We start from the raw sequence: 18,892 nt of genomic DNA on the forward strand, positions 1-18,892 counted from the left end.
CTTTATTTCATGCTAATCATTAATTATCTACAATAAATTTCAAATTAAATTACAAGCCACACTTTCAGTTTTTTACTTTATTATCTATAATTTCGTTTTTTTTTTAAAACTTTTTTCGAATTAATTAAAACATTTCTTTTATTTGTGAATTTGTTATAACCTGAAATTTTTAATGCTATAGCTTGAAAGTCTAAATCTACTGCTATAGCCTGAAAATAGTACTATAATATATGTCATATATGAAATTTACACTTATGATATTGCATTGTCTTTGAGATCATCTAAGTTAAATTATGAAGAAAAAAAATTATTGAACAAAATATGTAGTAAAGGATTTTTCATCAATTATTTCATGCTTACTTGAATCGGATGTACTATCTTCCTAAAATAGGAATCTAAATAAGATCTGTAGACACACCACCATTTTCAAATTTCACTTTAAAAATTATATGAGGTATATAGTTGTTGAATAATCATTTCAAGAAATAGCTCATATATATCATTTAGTTGTCATTTGTTTTTGAATTATACTTTCATCAAAGAAAGTAGTTGATTTTTATGAAATAAATATCAAAAACACACTTAAACTATTTTTTTTTAGTTTCATACCTAAACTATTGATAGTGTGAGTCTCATACCTAAATTATCACTTATTAGTTTGAGAAACACACTTCTCTCTTTAATAACACTCTCATCATGGTGTGTGTAATACACTCTTTCTTTTATTTAAAAAAAAATGTCAATCACACTCCACATGAACGAGAAAAACGTAAATAAAATAAATAAATTAGGAGCGGAGAGTTAAATAGGGTAGTGTAGAATTTTTATTTTTTTGAAAATAATATTAATTTTAATCCGCTAAATTTAACTTATATTGTCATGTTGTGTTTAGGTTCTTCCTACTTTTACCCTGGTCCATCGAGCTTTTAAATTTTCTAGTGTCTTTCCTTTTATTTTGCAGTATTCTACTTTTTAGAATTTTTTCTAAATTTTGAATTAGTGCACATTCAATCATATGTTAGTTTAAAAACCATCAAGATTCTTTAGAAAGATGTAAATATCGAGTTACTAATAATAGTGCATATTCAGAAGATAAATAAATGACATCGTCAATTTTTTTAGTTCATTTAATTCAATTTACTAGGTTAATCATTTATTTTAAAAAACAAATTATGAACCAATCAAATAAGTTTAGTGTAGTTTTAATCTCTTTAGAATTGACTTGAAAATAGTAAGAAAGAGATACAAAACATTAAGAAAGAATTCAATTAAATAGATTTTATTAAAAGAATATTCACAACTTTTAAAGTTTTCCATTTGATTAATCTTAATTTACTTTATTTTATATAATAATTTTCTAATTCAATTTTAAATTTAATAACAATACATCATTTTCTCAAAGAGTTTCTTTAAGTTAGTACAAAGTTATGTGGAAATAAAATGAGCAATATAAATAAGAAGAATAAAAGACAAAAATATAAAAAATGTGGCTAATAAATTTAAACAAAGATAAATTGAGAAAAAGAGATAACATAAAAAGAAAAATTAATAAAAATAATAATAATAATAATAATATAGTTTTAGATTGAATTCAAAAATAATGAGGCCTTTATTGGGTATTCTAAGCCCAAAACTGAGCCCATCAGTCTTTTCAAAGCAATAAAAAAGGTTAAAACTTGTTGCACTCACCGAGAATCGAACTCGGAACGTGCGGTTTAGAAATGAACCCCCTTACCAGTGAGCCATGCTCCTCTTTTGGATGTTGAGGGGGTTCATTTTAGTATCTATACGCTTAAAATCAGAAGTCTTCCTTATATATACAGTGTAATTTTTCGACGAGGGGTTCGGGTGAACCCCCTAAGATCAACATAGGTCCGCCCCTGGGGGGGAGGAGTGGTGGAGTGGGGTAAGAAAAATAATTAAAATTTTATTTTTCATAAAATTAACTTTTCTAGGGATAGTAATACTTTAATCTTTAATTTTGAATTAATATTAAAAGTTTATTATTTAATTTTTGTCAAGATGAAATATTTTATCCATGTGAAATTTCATGTGTCAAGTATTTTTCAAATAAAAGAGAGTGCATTACACACACCACTGAGGTGTGTTTCTCAAAGTAATAAGTGATAATTTAGATATGAAACTAAAAAAAGAGAGAATAGTTTAGGTGTGTTTTTGACTGTCAATTTTTATCAATGATAGTCTCACTTCTCTTTCTAACATGCGGAGAAAATGATTCAGCATAACCATTTACAATTTGAATTTTTGAAGAAAAAAAAAACTCATAGATCTTCTCTTTTGTATAAAATAAAATAAAATCTTTGAAAAATTTGTCACTAAATAAAAAAAATATATGTAATGAACCACAAAATGAATTGGAACACTATTTTCAATGAACGATGGACCAATATCATAGTCACTATTCCATTCAAATATTATTAACTTTCCATAATACATTGTTACATATATAGCACACATAGAAACATTCTACAACAAAGCAAATTAAACCCTAATTCCTAGAAAATGGCAAAACCTTCCTAGGAACATTTATTGGTACTCTTTTGCAAAAGAGTTTATTTGGACACATCAAAAAGAAAATTAAAATGGGAAATTGACTAATACTTACTCTAATTCTTCATGCATATTTTTATTTTATTGGATAGTTTGGTGCATAAACTATCCTGTATTAGCAGAGTTTTGAAATAGTTACTCCTAAAAAAATGTAACGTAAATAGGCTACTCTGATTTAACTTGACGTGAATCAGGAATCCCCATCATTCTATTAATACCCTCCATCATCTTCTCATGGTCCAAACTGTGAGGCTGATTCCCATCAAACTCATCAGGCATTTTCTCCCAATCTAGGGTTGGCTCCCACTCTGCCTCTTTGATTACCTTTGTGATTTTATGAAACACAATAGCACTTCCTTCTTTTGTTAAATGCAATCCATCCCTACACAAAAAAAAAAATAATCAAAAACCCCACCATTTATCATAAAAATTATTGTAAATTGATTGTTAAAAAGTAAGTATTTTAGGAAACATATGTGATAGTGTGTTATAGTCAGTTTGATCAAGCTTTCAAAATCTATTTATTTTGAAAAGTATTTTTTGAATTCTTTTTTAAAGACTAGCACAATTTATATTTGACTAATAAATTCGCGAAAAATTTTTGCTGGTTTGTGCTTGATCAAGGTTCGAAAAGTATTCTATATTTCCAACTTCTAAAACACAATTTCTGCTGCTACTCAAAATCACTTATCTATTCTCATAAAAGTTTGGTCAAAACACCTTAATTCTCTTATGTACTTTTAAATTTCGCAGTAACTTCACCAAAGTGACACTTATTTTGCGACTTATGTATAGCTGAATTTTCATTACCAGAAGACTGTATCCATCCAATCAGAAGGTTCCTGGAGGGCTGACCAAAAATCAATATACTTCAACCCTAATTCTTGGGCCAATTTGATACCAGCTTCTGAGTATATGCGACCTCTCTCATTTGTTCTACCTAGATTACTCCTGAAAACAACGAGCGTCGAATGAGCGGGTTGAGTTAAAACTTAGCAAGTCAAAATAGATTGAGCTAATAAATAAATAAATAGGTTATTGACCTATTTAAAATATTTGTCTTTTCTTGATATGTTAAAAGTGACAAGTAAAAGTAAAAATCTATTTTTGAAATAATAAACAAATAAAAGTGAACTGAGAAATATTACCCATAATATTCAATAATTTGTTTCTCGTTTACCGCAGGAGCGGTTAGCATAATTACACGTATGTTTTTTGAAAGGCCCTGCAAATTTTTGTTAGAAAAAAACAAATAAATCAAGTTGACATCACATTAATTAGCTTACAAATAATGATTTAAACTTAAAATGTAGTATTTTTATTACCTTGATATGAAGTATAATTTTTCTCATATTTTCAACATATTCATCAATAGGGACATTAGGGCTATTAGGAACATCAGGATCTGTTGAATCATTTCCACCAAAATAAAGTATAACTAGAGAAGGCTGAATTTTATCATTCTGCATGTGAATAAATCAAATTAGAGTTTCACAATTAAAAAAAAAGTTGAAGAAAAACAAATATCATAATAAATTATAAATCGACTAACAAATAAGGTCTAAACTATTTGTTTAGTTCTAATGAAGTAGTGGGATGCATGACGTCTATAAATCCACATTTGAATCAGAGATCTCAAATTAGATCCTTATAATTGAGAACCCCTTTTAGGGAACTATGTCCATTTGAGTTCTAAATAGTAAATAACGATTATAAATAAAGATTTATTTACCACGAATTAATGCGAAATTAATGTGTATTATAAGACAACCTTTTCCATCTCATTTTCATCGAATAACCGGTTCCCTGAAAAAATTTACGGTGAAAAACAAATTTCCTTTGAATTATTAAAAATAGTCAATGAACATTTCTTCTTTTCTCACTGATTAAATCAAAACTCTATGAAAATAACGAGATATTTTTCAATAGAAAAACAATGAAACATACATGCAATATTCCAAAATTAAGTTAAGTACCTGTGGAAAGACTTTGCTCAAAACTTGAAGAGCATTTCTTGAGGTCCAACCACCATATCCACGAACAAATATATCGGCCTATAATATAATATATTTATCAATCTTATGGCATATAGGAGTAATAGAAAACTCTTTATTAGTTTACGAGAAATTTACACTTTTATATAATACATCTGTAATTTTGCATGTACATTAAACGTCTAAAAAAATTAATTTCTTTTATTCCGTTTGTAAGCAGCCATAAATATCATCTCAACAAGTATTTCGTTTACAAGTGAATGGATGACGTCAATTTTTGAATAGTACTAGATAAGATAAACGTCTAAAAAATTAATTTCCTTTATTCAATTTGTAAGCAGCCATAAATATCATCTCAACAAGGGTTTCATTTACAAGTGAATGGATGACGTCAATTTTTGAATAGTACTAGATAAGATGTATAAGTAATATCGATATTAAGTGTACAAGCATTATTTTATTTAATACAGGCTACCAAATGATCATCCTTTGTAGTAAGTATTCAACTTGTAATAGTTTCATAATAATTTCAACTTTGAAATAAAGGTAAACTATCGAAGAAGAAGATCTATAAAATTTAAATTTAAAATTTATTTTTCACACGATAATAATACCTTACGAGCATAGAATCCAGTGAGGGCAGCACCCCAGCCATCAAAATGATAACTTAGCTGCACAATTGATGAACCAAATAGAACGAACAATGGACGATTTGGTCCTACCTTTGGCTCATTCATTTTGTTTTGTGTGTTTTTTTTCTTATAAGTAACAATTTTTGTTTTTTTGATGCTACAAGAATATGCATAGCACTTGTATTTATAATGGATAATGCCTACAAAAGAGGAGATCAATTAATTTCTTATAAAGCATACCAATAAAATATTATATCGTGCATCTTAGTGTTTTTGGCTCCACGCTGGAAATGATTTACTACGACATAAATATTTATATATAATTTATTCTCAATAAATATTTAAAATTGTTTTAGTTAACACTCTACTTAAATTTTACAATGTTAATAATATTTGTAGGTTATCTTAGAGAGATAGTGATAAAGTGTGTGTATATTATATCCTTTTCAGACTTCTGGGATTATCGAATTCGTCATTATTGTTGTTGTAATAATATTTGGAGATATTTATATTATACTAAATGAGATAATTTACTATCATACAAATAAATCTATATACATAACTTAAATTATTATAATTTATAAGAATCAACACCACTTAAAATTTTCAATGTTACTAATATTTGTAGGTATTCAATTTGCACTTAATGAGATTTTACTATCATACAAATACATTAATATAACTTATTTTAGATAAATAATTTACTACCAACAATGATTTACTATCACACAGATATATATAACTTCTTTTGAATTAATTTTAGATTATTTTAATCAATATCATTAAATATTTACAATTTTAATACTCCCTCCGTCCCAATTTATGTGGCACATTTCATTTTTCGAGAGTCAAACAGTTTATGTTTGACCGAGAATTTGCTCATGAAATTCTCAATTTTTTAAATAAAATTTATATATTTGTAAACTACATAAAAAGTATATAAGTCACAATAATTGACAATTTAAAATATTTAAAAAATATATGAAAAATAACGGTCAAAGATAGACTTATTTGAATCTCAAAAACTGAATGTGTCACATAAATTAGAACATAGAGAATAGTTATTTGTAAGTATTCATTTTACTCTTAATAAGATGATTTACCATATAAAAATATTAATGTAACTTATTTTAAATAAATTTAATTTTATTTCATTGAGACACGACTTAAAAGATAACTTCACAAATAAATATTAGACCCATAGCACGAAATCTTTCCCCTAGTTATATTCAAAATATTCTAATTTTTACTTATTAATAATTTTTGTCAGTGTTAACAGCTGGCCATGTGCCCATTTATGATTATTATATGACACCATGAGGAGTGCTTTTGAATAAAAATATTACTCTTATTAGTAATTCTTTTTTGTATGTTTTAAAAAAATGTTTTTTTTTAATAATTTTTAATTCTAATTTTCCACATGAGTATTTAAAATTATAAGATTAAAAAACATTTTGATATATTTTATATATTTTTAATTTAAAATTATAAGATTCAAATGAGCAAATCATAGTTCATAAACAAAATATCGAATAATTATAAGGTGCCAAATTGATAAATCTCATATGTCCAAATTTCTTGTATGAATAAATATTTGCGAGTACAAACTTTCAAATAAACATAATTTTACAAAGACCCACTATTCAACAATAGTTATAACTAGCTAGTTATCCTTTAATGTAATCATTAATCCATACAATACAAACAATTTCTTCATTCCAAATATGAGTACATGATATAAACTTATAATCAAATTTTATATTTTAAAAAATGAAAATCGCGATTTAAAATCCCAGAAACATCTAGCTCCATCCCTACAAGAGACGAGATTAATTAATTTCTTCCTCCATATATTCATACCAATAAAATAATATGTTGTGCATCGTCATGTTTTTGGTATTAGTTCACATTTGGTTACCAACTTATTATATATTATTATTATTATTATTATTATTATTATTATTATATACTAAAGATTAAATTTTAGTCAATCTCCACATCAATCTCTAGAAGTTTAAAATTAAATATGTTGGTCATTACTTAATACACCTTGCCATGTGCCCATTTATTATATTATGGCATCATGAGGAGGAGTGCTTTTTGAGAAGATTGTAGTTTTCTAAACCAAAAAACTATAACATATGGAAAATGAGAACTGGATAAATTATTGTTACATATGATGGATGGATAAGAATTAAGAACAGATAATTGCATCAATATCTCAAGCTTGTTCTAATATATATAATGGTCCGTTTGAATATGTGACATAAAATTATAATTTCAATATTTTTCTCAAGGTTTTTTGAAAAATTACATTGGGGTAGAAAAAGAAAAAATAAGAAAGGGACGGGTCTAATCTCATTTAAACTTGAGAAGGGAATATTTTCTAGTCACACTTATTTTATTAGTAAAATATAACTAGCCATAAATTTAGTCATTTTAAATTTATACAAATTAGTTTAATATCTTTTATAAGAAAAAATATAAAATGAATAATCATTTCAAGCTTATTTGAATTGAAGATCTTTCGAAAAGAGTTTTTCTACGCATAAAAATTATGCTGGACATATATTTCAATTAATTAGTCATAATGATAGTCTCACTTCTCCAACTAACATATGAGAGAAAATTCAACGTAAACATTTATAGTTTGAATTTATGTATTTATTTCTCTTTTAAAAAGTCAAAGATCATTTATGTTCAGATCTCTTATATATAAAATAGTTTCTCTTTATAAAACTTAACATTAAACAAAACACTATGTACCTAACCACAAATGAATTAAACCCCATTTTCAACGAACAATAACAATATATTTAATGTAATTTTACAAAGTGGAGTGTGAGGAAGGTAGAATGTATGTAGACCTCACCACTGCGGCACTGCTCCAGAGGTAGAGAGGTTATTTAGATACACCCTCAACTCAAGAAAAAAATAATTCAAAGCAATATAAAAAAATTTACTAAAATGAAGAAAATCAAAACAAAATACTATTAATCGTAATATTACTTTGATAATTGTTTGTTTTTAAGTTTGATTACAATCATTATTTCATTTGAATATTTATAAACTCACATAATACACTATATTCTTTACATAGCACACTCAAAAACATTGTACAAGAAAGCAAACCCTTCCCAATATAAGGCAAAACCTTCCTAGGAACATTTAATGGTATTGATCTTTTGCACACTAAATATGAAAATGGGAAATAAATGGGAAATTAACTAGTACTTAAGTATTAAAAAAAATGCTATTGCTATAAATAGTAAATATTTTTTTAGTATAGCATATTTATATAAGTTTCCCTTTTATTATTTATGCAAAGTAAGACTACATATAATAGGTTCTTGTGATCGGACTCTTCTCTGGACTCTGCATATAACAGAAGCTTTAGTGCACCGAACTGCCTTTTTTATCCTCTCCTTCACCAATATATATTGTCAAACTCATTAGGCATTTTGGTCCAATCTAGGCTTGGCTCCCACTCTGCCTTTGATATTACATCCTTGATTTTATTGAACACAATCTCACTTCCTTCTTTTGTTAAATGCATTCCATCCCTACACAAACAAAATTCAAACCCCCACCATTTATTCACAAATTCTTTGTAGTACAAAAAAAACTTATACCTACAATTATGTCACTTATTAGGTAATTAATTACATGTACTTCTCTTAATAAATACATATAATTTAATAATAATAACATGAGCTTTGCATTTTGAAGCGCCAATCTTATAGGACGATCAAATCAGGTCAAGTTAAAAAGACTTTGATAACTCAAGATTCGTATTAGAAAAAAACAGAGTGATGGGACGAGGGGTAGCCCTCAGCCCGATCATCACATGTTATCAGCTGTTTGACCAAGTTTTTAGAATGTGTTTTTTTCGATCGAAATACATAATTATGCATTGATTATACAGATATTATACATGAATTATATATATATATAATAACACCAAAATGAAAGAGTAGAAGTAGTATTAAATTTGATTTACCAGAAGACATTAGGGCGTTCATAAAGGGCTGACCAAAGATCGATAACCGGCACGCCTAATTGTTGGCCTAATTTAATACCAGCTTCTGAGTATATTTGACCTCTCTCATTTGTTCTTCCTCGATTATCCCTGTTCAAAACAAGGATTAATACTTTTAAATAATAGCTAATATTAAACATACGTAGAATGTATTAAAAAAATATGTCATGTTTAAAGTTGAAATTAAAGATTTGTTAAAAACAGAAAGACGTATCTTTTTAAAACAGATAGAAAGGAAAAGTATTGAAAACACCCCTAAACTTGACGCAAATTATTAGTTTCGTCTCCAAATTATTGACAGCCTTAAAAACACTACTAACTAAACTGCAACATGACATAGTAAGTGGTCTTAAATTCTTGTAAAAGCATGAGACTCTTAATAAAAAGTCTAGAGAAGTTCCGGTGAAAACACCCTAAAACTTACCAAGAATTTAGGGGTGTATTTCACTCATGATACAAGGTCAATGCTTATCTAAGTTCAGTTAGTCAAGTAAATAGGTATTTTTGAGCTGTCAATAGTTTATGGATGAAACTGAAATTCGCGTTCAGTTCAAGGGTGTTATTAATACTTCTTAGTTATAATACATAAATATGCTCTTTTAAAACTTCACTTCAGCTAACATTTATGTCCGCTAACTTTGGGTGTAAACAAATAAACACTCAAACTTGTACAAAATTGAACAAGTAGATATACACATTCTAGGTGTCATAATAAACGTAAAACGTCACGTAGGACACAAAATTGCTATGTAGAACATCATGTATGACGAATATGTATATTTGTTCAATTTAATAAAGTTAAAGTGCCTACTTATACACAATTAAAATTAGAAGGCATAGATGTCAATTAAGGGTAAGTATTATGTAAAAAAAAAAAATTAAAATAGAAAAAATATTAATTATAAAGTCCGTTAATTACCCGTAATATTCAACAAGTTGTTTCTCGTTCACTGCAGGAGCGCTTAGCATAATTAGACGAGTCTTTTCCGAAAGGCATTGCAAGTGTATGCATCAAAATGTTGTACAAAAAAGCAAAGTAAATTGTACGACAATTGGGGCAAAAATTAATTCCTACTTTTTTTTTTGCTTTAGTTAAAAGAGATTTTTTATAAAAGAAGAGAAACTAAGAGAAGGTTGTTTAAAAATAATAATTTTATCGGAAAAAGAATGTGTTTGAAAAGTTTTTTTTTTTTATATTTATTAGGAAAAGCGCGCACATGTTTAACCTAGTTAAGTAATAACAGTGGTATTTTTTAACCAAATTATTAACTATAAAAACATTTTTGAATCAAACTATTAACATAGATCATTTTTATTTAATTTTACATAATTTAAAGATATTTTAACACTTTTTCGTTGAACTAACAATTAATAAAGCATGATATGTAGTTTCACATTAAAAAAAAATAAGCATACTCACCAGTCACCTCTCCTTGAAGTATAATTCATTGTGAATTAGTAAGCATACTTGTCTTATTTAAATACTTACTTATATTAATAATAATAAAATGATTTGATATAAATATTCGATAAAAAAGATATTTTACAGGTCAGATTAAACTTCAAGGGTTAGTACATACCTTGATATGGAGTGCAATTTTCCTCATATTTTCAACATATTTGTCAAGAGGGACATTTTTTCCGAAAGGAAATTTAGGATCTGCTGAATCATTTCCACCAAAATAAAATATGACAAGAGAAGGCTGAATTTTTGCATCCTACATGTGAATTAAACAAGTTCCCTTATTATATAAAAGAGAGTTGAGGCGGAAGCAAATAATATCTCGTTGATCTGTATGTTTCGACAAGGATATTTTTAGGAGAATAAAAAAGTTTCCTTTGTAAAAATTATGGGACCCACTTAAGCTACGTCTTCTTATTTTAAATTCATATCCTTTAGTTATATCATTTGGACGTCCTCTTAAACTACGTCTTCTTGATATTTGCGTAAATTTTGTAACTACTCTGAGTAATAAAAATCGACGGTCAATGAAGAAAAATACTTCAATTGTGGAAGTCCAAATGGGCTCCCTTTTCGAGAAAAAAATGAAATGATTTACTACCACACAAATATGTATAATTTATTTTAGAGCAAAAATTAAAAATATTTATTCAACATCACTTAAAATTCACCAATATTAAAAATATTTATCAGATATTCACTTTAAATGTGTTGTTTGGTACGAAGGAAAATAATTTTCATTAAAAATATTTTTTGAAAAACAAGTTGACTTCTTACTTATTTTCTTGTGATTAGTAATTAAGCAAAAATAAAAAAAAATATCAAGAGCTAAGATAACTTTTAAATCATTGTAAAAAAAATATCCATGAAGCAATATTATTTTACCTTTGGGAAAATTTTCTTGTAAACATCAAGAGCCATCCTTGAGTTCCAACCACCATATCCACGCAAGAAAATATCGGCCTGTTTAGTTATCGAAGGTCTCTCAGATAACACACAAGGTCACCTAAACTTATACTACAAAAAATATTTTCATTTAATTTACTAAAATATTGTTGTTGCCAAATCCTGATAAAATTAACTTCTGTCATTTTAAACATGTTATAATATTTATTTGAGCATAAAACACATTACTATAATTTAAAAGTAAAATGTGGATAAGGAACATAAAAAATAAATTTATTGTCTAAATTCTAATTTCACATTGTAAATTTAGGTTTGCACTACTAAAAAAATTTGAAAAAGGATAGTCGAGATGAGAATGAGGAGGGATATGTTTATCTTCCAAATATCAATTTGGATTCAGGTCGGACCGTTTATTGCAAAATTCATTTCTATTATAAGGAGATTGTTTGATACTTCCTTCATTTCAAAAATAATTGAATTAAATATTATTTTTTATTTTGAAATGGAGGCCGAGGCAGAGCTAGGTGGAGGTTAGTGGGTTCGGACGAACCCACTAGCATTTCCGGAGACCCTGGATTTGTATTAGAAAAATAAATATATATATATATATTAACTTGTGAATCCCAACAAAATTGATTGACAACTCTGTCGTAAGGAATATATATATATATATATATATTAACTTGTGAATCCCAACAAAATTGATTGACAACTCTGTCGTAAGGAATATATATATATATATATATATTAACTTGTGAATCCCAACAAAATTGATTGACAACTCTGTCGTAAGGAATATATATATATATATATATATTAACTTGTGAATCCCAACAAAATTGATTGACAACTCTGTCGTAAGGAATATATATATATATATATATATTAACTTGTGAATCCCAACAAAATTGATTGACAACTCTGTCGTAAGGAATATATATATATATATATATATTAACTTGTGAATCCCAACAAAATTGATTGACAACTCTGTCGTAAGGAATATATATATATATATATATATTAACTTGTGAATCCCAACAAAATTGATTGACAACTCTGTCGTAAGGAATATATATATATATATATATATTAACTTGTGAATCCCAACAAAATTGATTGACAACTCTGTCGTAAGGAATATATATATATATATATATATTAACTTGTGAATCCCAACAAAATTGATTGACAACTCTGTCGTAAGGAATATATATATATATATATATATTAACTTGTGAATCCCAACAAAATTGATTGACAACTCTGTCGTAAGGAATATATATATATATATATATATTAACTTGTGAATCCCAACAAAATTGATTGACAACTCTGTCGTAAGGAATATATATATATATATATATATTAACTTGTGAATCCCAACAAAATTGATTGACAACTCTGTCGTAAGGAATATATATATATATATATATATTAACTTGTGAATCCCAACAAAATTGATTGACAACTCTGTCGTAAGGAATATATATATATATATATATATTAACTTGTGAATCCCAACAAAATTGATTGACAACTCTGTCGTAAGGAAAGGACAATAGAAATGTCTTTCATACAAGTGTTGTGGGTTCAAACCTTTGTCTTTTTTTTTATTAAAGGGAAATATGTTTTGCAATATTTTTCTCTTCTGTCCTAAAATTAAGAATCCTCAAGCGTGATTTTGCCTCCGCCTCTGAATGGAGGGATTACTAGATAAGTGTATTTATACACAAATACATCTCTGATACACTAGCTACATCACTGTCCTCTTGAAATAAATTTGTTACCATGCACAGATGCACTGAATATATCAATGCATTTGTTATACTAGATACATAAAACTAATATTGAATACATTAGATATTTAATACCTGATACACTAGAGATAGAATTGATATGCACAAATACACCAAATACGTGAAATTGAGAAACACATTTACAAAGAAATAAAGGGATGAGAGAAAGATATGAAATATATTCGTCCAATATTATCATTCGTTATTTCGAGTAATTAACACATATACTAATGTGTTGTACGAAAGTTGATCAAGAAATTACCTTGCGAGAGTAAAGGTTTGTGAGGCCCTGCACGCCAACCATGTAAGTAACTTATTTGCACTATTGATGATCCAAATAACACGAAAATTGGACGATTTGGTCCTATCATATTTTTTGTTCCATCTTTTCTAATAACAGATTTTCCTTTTTGATGTCCTAAACAGTTCCACATACTTACTTTATTTATAATGATGGATTCCTACAAACAACAAAAAATTTATCCCTCAGACTAAGTAAAATTCAATATGAATTCAGATATAGAAAATTTTATATATTTAAAAATATATTTAAAAATACACATATAATAATTTATAATTCAAATTTATTAAAAAAAATACCGTTTAACTTTTCAAATAGTAATCTAGACAAAAAGTCACAGAAAATATACATCAATCAAACAATATAACTTGTCAGAAGTCATAAAAAGTATACACTGACTATATAATATAACTTATCTATACATGAGTTATACACTAATTATGATACACTTAAAAACATGAATATATATGAAGTATACTTAGACTATACATGAAGTATATTCTGACTATTCAATCTCTATCAACTCAAAATGACCTCTAAAGAGTCTCAAATTTTAGATATAAGATCCTACTAATGTTTCGTGTTTTTGATATATAATTTTCTTGAAAAGATTTGAGTTAACCGAATGCTTATTCCCCTAATATCGTCATTACTTCTTCTCCAGAAAAGAAGTTCACGACACGTTTATGCTATGTCGAATTTTAAAGAAGAAGAAGAAGACGAAGAAATACCAACACCAACAATAACAACAGCAGAAGAAGAAGGACGAAGAATAATTGATCACCAAATGGTCTTTTAACGTAATTATCCCAATTTATTATCCCTCAAATTAATTAATATTCAATATGGATTTAGTTTAGATATAGAAAAATTATAAAATATTATAAATTATAATAATTCAAAATTCAAAATTATTAAAAAAATACTCCTATCTTTTAACTTTTCATATATTAATTTAGACAGACAAGTTGAAAACAGAGTATAATTGATCATGATTATGATGATGTCTGAAAATTATATGGATACTATAGTGAGGTATCGTTAACATTTGATATTTAAATTTCATTTAGCTGTTATAAACGAAAGTAAGATTATAGTTGAGAAATTGACCTCAAGCGAAGCTTTGAGTGGCAAAATTGCAGTCATACAAGTAGTGAAAAACCCGAAAGCCATGGAGATTATTGGAGGTCTCGTCTATGGAAGATGATGAAGAAGAATCCTCTTTAATTTCCCCTTTACCGTCTCCTTGTGGTGCTTGGATATATAACGAATGGAGAAAAAAAGCAAAAAAAAAAAAAGGTTTACATTCGATTCCGTATCTAGATACAATCGAACTCAAGACTTTTGGTTAAAGACGAAAGAATCATTATCACTCTATCACAATCCTTGTTGATGAAAATTAAAATTTTGTTTGTTCATTATTCATTAATATAAATTGGAGTTGTTTTTTACTTTTTGTGAGTAATTTAAAGTGAAAATATTTTTTTTTTATTTTTAAAATCTTTGAAGATACTAATTTTTAAATTTTGTGATCAAATATATTTTACGAAGTTCAAACTATTAAAAAAGTTAATTTGCTTTATGCCCAAACGCCTTCACGACAAATGCATCTAAATTGAATAGGACTAACAAAAAAGTACTAGTTAGTTACAGCTCGACAGAAAAAATGGACCCAATTAATAAAATTGTGTGGAAGGGCTAAAGGTAGGACCATTTTTTTATTGTTTTTTTTTTTAACGTGGAGTAATAAAAGTCAGAACTAAACTTAAATAATTGTTGTTTGTGGCCTTAAGAGAATTTAATAGTTTTGGTCGAGCATCTAATGTTATTAAGAGTTATCTTTCCAGATCCTATTCTTCGAATTAGACACATGGACTAGAAATTTATAAAAAAAAAACTTGATTTTAAATAGGAAAAAGGTTCAAATTAATATGCAATTGAATTTTTAGAAAAGACTCATTTATGTGATTCGTTAAAAGTTTGATTCATCTATGTCATTATCGTTTAAAAAAAGGCTCATTCATGCTTTTTTTTTATCTCCAATTTTGCAAAACTATTTTTTACATCCCAAACAATTTTTTACACTTTTTTATTGAAATTTTGGATCAAATATACTCTTCAAGAATACATGAAGAACAGAAACAACTCACAATTTTTCAAAATCTTCAATTATTCACAAAATCATCTCAGATTTTGACTATATCATTAATTTCTTTTTTTATAAAAAAAAAAACAAAACTCTAAAATTATTTGTAGCGTTTAAAAAATTCATCTTTAGTAAGAAAATTCCAAAAAAAATAATGAAAATCACTCCTAAAATTTCAATAATTTGGTTTGATTTGTGTTTTTGTAGTTATTTTTTACATTAGATCTTTGTTCCCTAGTATTTTTTGAGTCTATGTTCTAAATTTCAAATGATTTGAAGTTGTGGAGAAAATTCTACCATTAAAAAATGTTGAAATTTTGAAACTTTGAAGAAATGTCATGCGGGTCTTGTTGAGTTAGGTTGAATTCGAGCTAAAAAAATATTGAGTTTGGTATCTAGCTTTGAAGGAAACTACTCTTGAAATTTGAAGTGATTTCGTGAAGAATTGAAAAAAGTTTAAAGACTTAAGGTGTTTTTGTTAATGTTCTTAAGGTGTTTTTGGTGTTCTTAAGGAAGAAGAAGCAAAAAGACTACATTTGATCCAAAAACCCCAATTGAAAAATGTCAAAAGTTGTTCGGGTATAAAAAATGATTTTGCATAATTGGAGTTAAAAAAATGACATGAATAAGCATTTTCTTTAACATCAATTGTTGGTGTAATATACCACAAATATAAAATATTACAGTTGAAAATAAAAGGGATAAGTGTCTGAAAAATACCCCAACTTTGGTCGGATTTGCTGTTGCGATACTAAACTTTCATGAGGACCTATTACTTCCCTAGACTATTTAATACCGTATTTTTATTTTTATATTAAAATGCATAAACACCAACAACAATAATATAAATGAACCAATTTTTAACGAATAACATAAATAAGTATTTTCTCAAAATTTAATGACATATTTGAGTCTTTTATTTTTTAAATAAACAAACAAAAAAGGAACAGAGGATATGAAACATTACATCAAAGTACGCGATGAAAAATAATGCGAGTTTTTTTTTTTGCTCATTGTTTATTAATCTTCCTTATTCGGTAAAAGACGAAAACAGATCAATAAAAGGAAGTAAACAATATTTTTACTTTTTAAATTTTGTAACCTGTTATAATTTAATAAGTTGAATTTTATTTTTTAGTATAATTTAAGGACTTATTTAGCAATTTTAATTTAACTAAAAGAGATTTTCTAAGCATACGATGAAAGACATGCCCAATGTATTAACTATGAGTTCGTCTAATCCCCTATATCTTGGCTTAAAGTTATATATACATGTTAAAGAAATCATATACCGGTAATAGATTTTGTATTTAATAATCTGATAAATATAGTAGAGTGATGAATTTAAATTCATAAAGTTCAAATTTTAGATTCGAATCTACGTGGCTCAAAGCAAAAAACATAAATGTATGCTTAAGTTGATAGGGCTTACGAGTTACGTCTAAACCTCATGATACTTCCGCACATTGCATTCTATATTTTCTAGGATTGAATATTTTTTAAAGAGAAAAGACATTAAAAACACCATTTATTTAAAACGAAGAAAGTAATCATTAATAACTACTCATGGCTCAGTACCGATAACTGGGAGATTAGGCAACGAAGGAGTAATGTGCATTAAGACTACGCAATTTCATCATTTTCCTTCGAATTTTTTCGTCCATTTTTAATTGTCATATTGCGTTTTTAAAAGTCAATTTGACTAATTTTTAAAGTTAAACTAGATTACATTAATTTGATATCTTAAATAAAAAAAATTAGATATTCAAAAACTATATGAAAATGACTATAAATTGTAATTTTACATATCAACATGATGAAAAAATACACCGTAAAATGTTAGTCAAACTTATAGTTTGTCTCTAAAAAAAATCATGACAATTAAAAATGGACAGAGGAAGTATACTCTACTCTATATTAAGTAAATTATTGGGATATGACATATTTAAAAAAAAAATATTTAAGGACATAATTAAATGGAGTACTATTTTTTTTACTATTCCGATTTTGATTAATTTCAAACTATTCTACTAGAAAATGTAAAATAGTTAAAAACCATCATTAACTAAAGAATAAATATGAAAAAAAATAATTAGGTAACTTACAAAAATCTCACTAGTTTAGGAGTTAATTACTTAGATTTATGCTAGTTTGCAATATTACGAATTTTACCAGATTTTGGACTTCATATACATGTATCTGACGCGTCCAAATACGTCTCGATACATGAATCTCAATCCTCAGATACATGAGGTCAAAATTACGTGTAATTTGTTCTAGATACACTGTATCCAAGTGAAGTCTCGTGTATATGACTCACTCACTCACCTCTCTCCTATTTCACTCACCACTCTCCTCCCCCTATATCTGGTATTCTATATACATATATTTAGTATGATTCACATTATCTGAATCTTACTCGCCTCGCTCTCCTCTCTCTTTTTGTCGCTCGCTTCTCTCCCTATGATTCACATGTATCTGGATCTTACTCGCCTCGCCTTATCTCACTCGCCTCTCTCTTTTTGTCGCTCGCTTATCTCCCTATTTTAGTGTATCTGAGGACCAAAATATGTGTATCTATGTGTATCTGACTTTAAATTGTTAATAAGTGAGACAATATGTAATTATTTTAAACAATATAGAGAATTTATAAATATAGTTAAAATATTTGTCTAATTAGGTAATTTTTCCAAATTAATTCTAACAATTCTCTTAAATTTTGAATAATTCAATTATCTTGATTTTTTTTTTCAATAGTTCACTTAAGAGCAACTTTCACATATAGCAAACACAAAATTCATATTTGTATGTTATAACAAAGTTTACATAATTGCGCTCCATAGCAAACATAAATATGTATATTTCGCTATACATAGACAAAAGAAAGCAGTTGTATAATCTGCTTTGATATACATATACAAAAAGATCAATTGTATAAAATGAGAGAGGCGAGTGAGCGAGCGAGATTTGGGAGAGTGGCGAGTGAGATCTAGGAGAGTGGCGAGTGAGATCTGGGAGAGTGGCGAGCGAGATCTGGGAGAG

At 27.2% G+C, this 18,892-nt stretch overlaps 1 protein-coding gene and 1 pseudogene across 1 annotated transcript; both read right to left on the reverse strand.

The window, feature by feature from the left end:
* Nucleotides 1-2,408: 2,408 nt before the first annotated feature.
* LOC102595367 (GDSL esterase/lipase CPRD49-like) lies at nt 2,409-5,337 on the reverse strand. Its single transcript, XM_015310582.1, has 6 exons — nt 5,180-5,337; nt 4,548-4,625; nt 3,897-4,034; nt 3,720-3,796; nt 3,382-3,522; nt 2,409-2,953 (listed from the first exon to the last, which is right to left on the reverse strand). The coding sequence occupies exons 1-6, from the start codon at nt 5,300-5,302 to the stop codon at nt 2,737-2,739; spliced, it is 774 nt and encodes a 257-aa protein (XP_015166068.1). The 5' UTR covers nt 5,303-5,337; the 3' UTR covers nt 2,409-2,736.
* A 3,175-nt stretch (nt 5,338-8,512) lies between these two features.
* On the reverse strand, nt 8,513-14,976 carry LOC102595698 (GDSL esterase/lipase CPRD49-like; annotated as a pseudogene).
* Nucleotides 14,977-18,892: the final 3,916 nt, after the last annotated feature.

This window comes from Solanum tuberosum, unplaced genomic scaffold (assembly GCF_000226075.1).
Source record: "Solanum tuberosum cultivar DM 1-3 516 R44 unplaced genomic scaffold, SolTub_3.0 scf00008, whole genome shotgun sequence".
In the NCBI taxonomy this organism is placed as follows: Eukaryota; Viridiplantae; Streptophyta; class Magnoliopsida; order Solanales; family Solanaceae; genus Solanum; species Solanum tuberosum.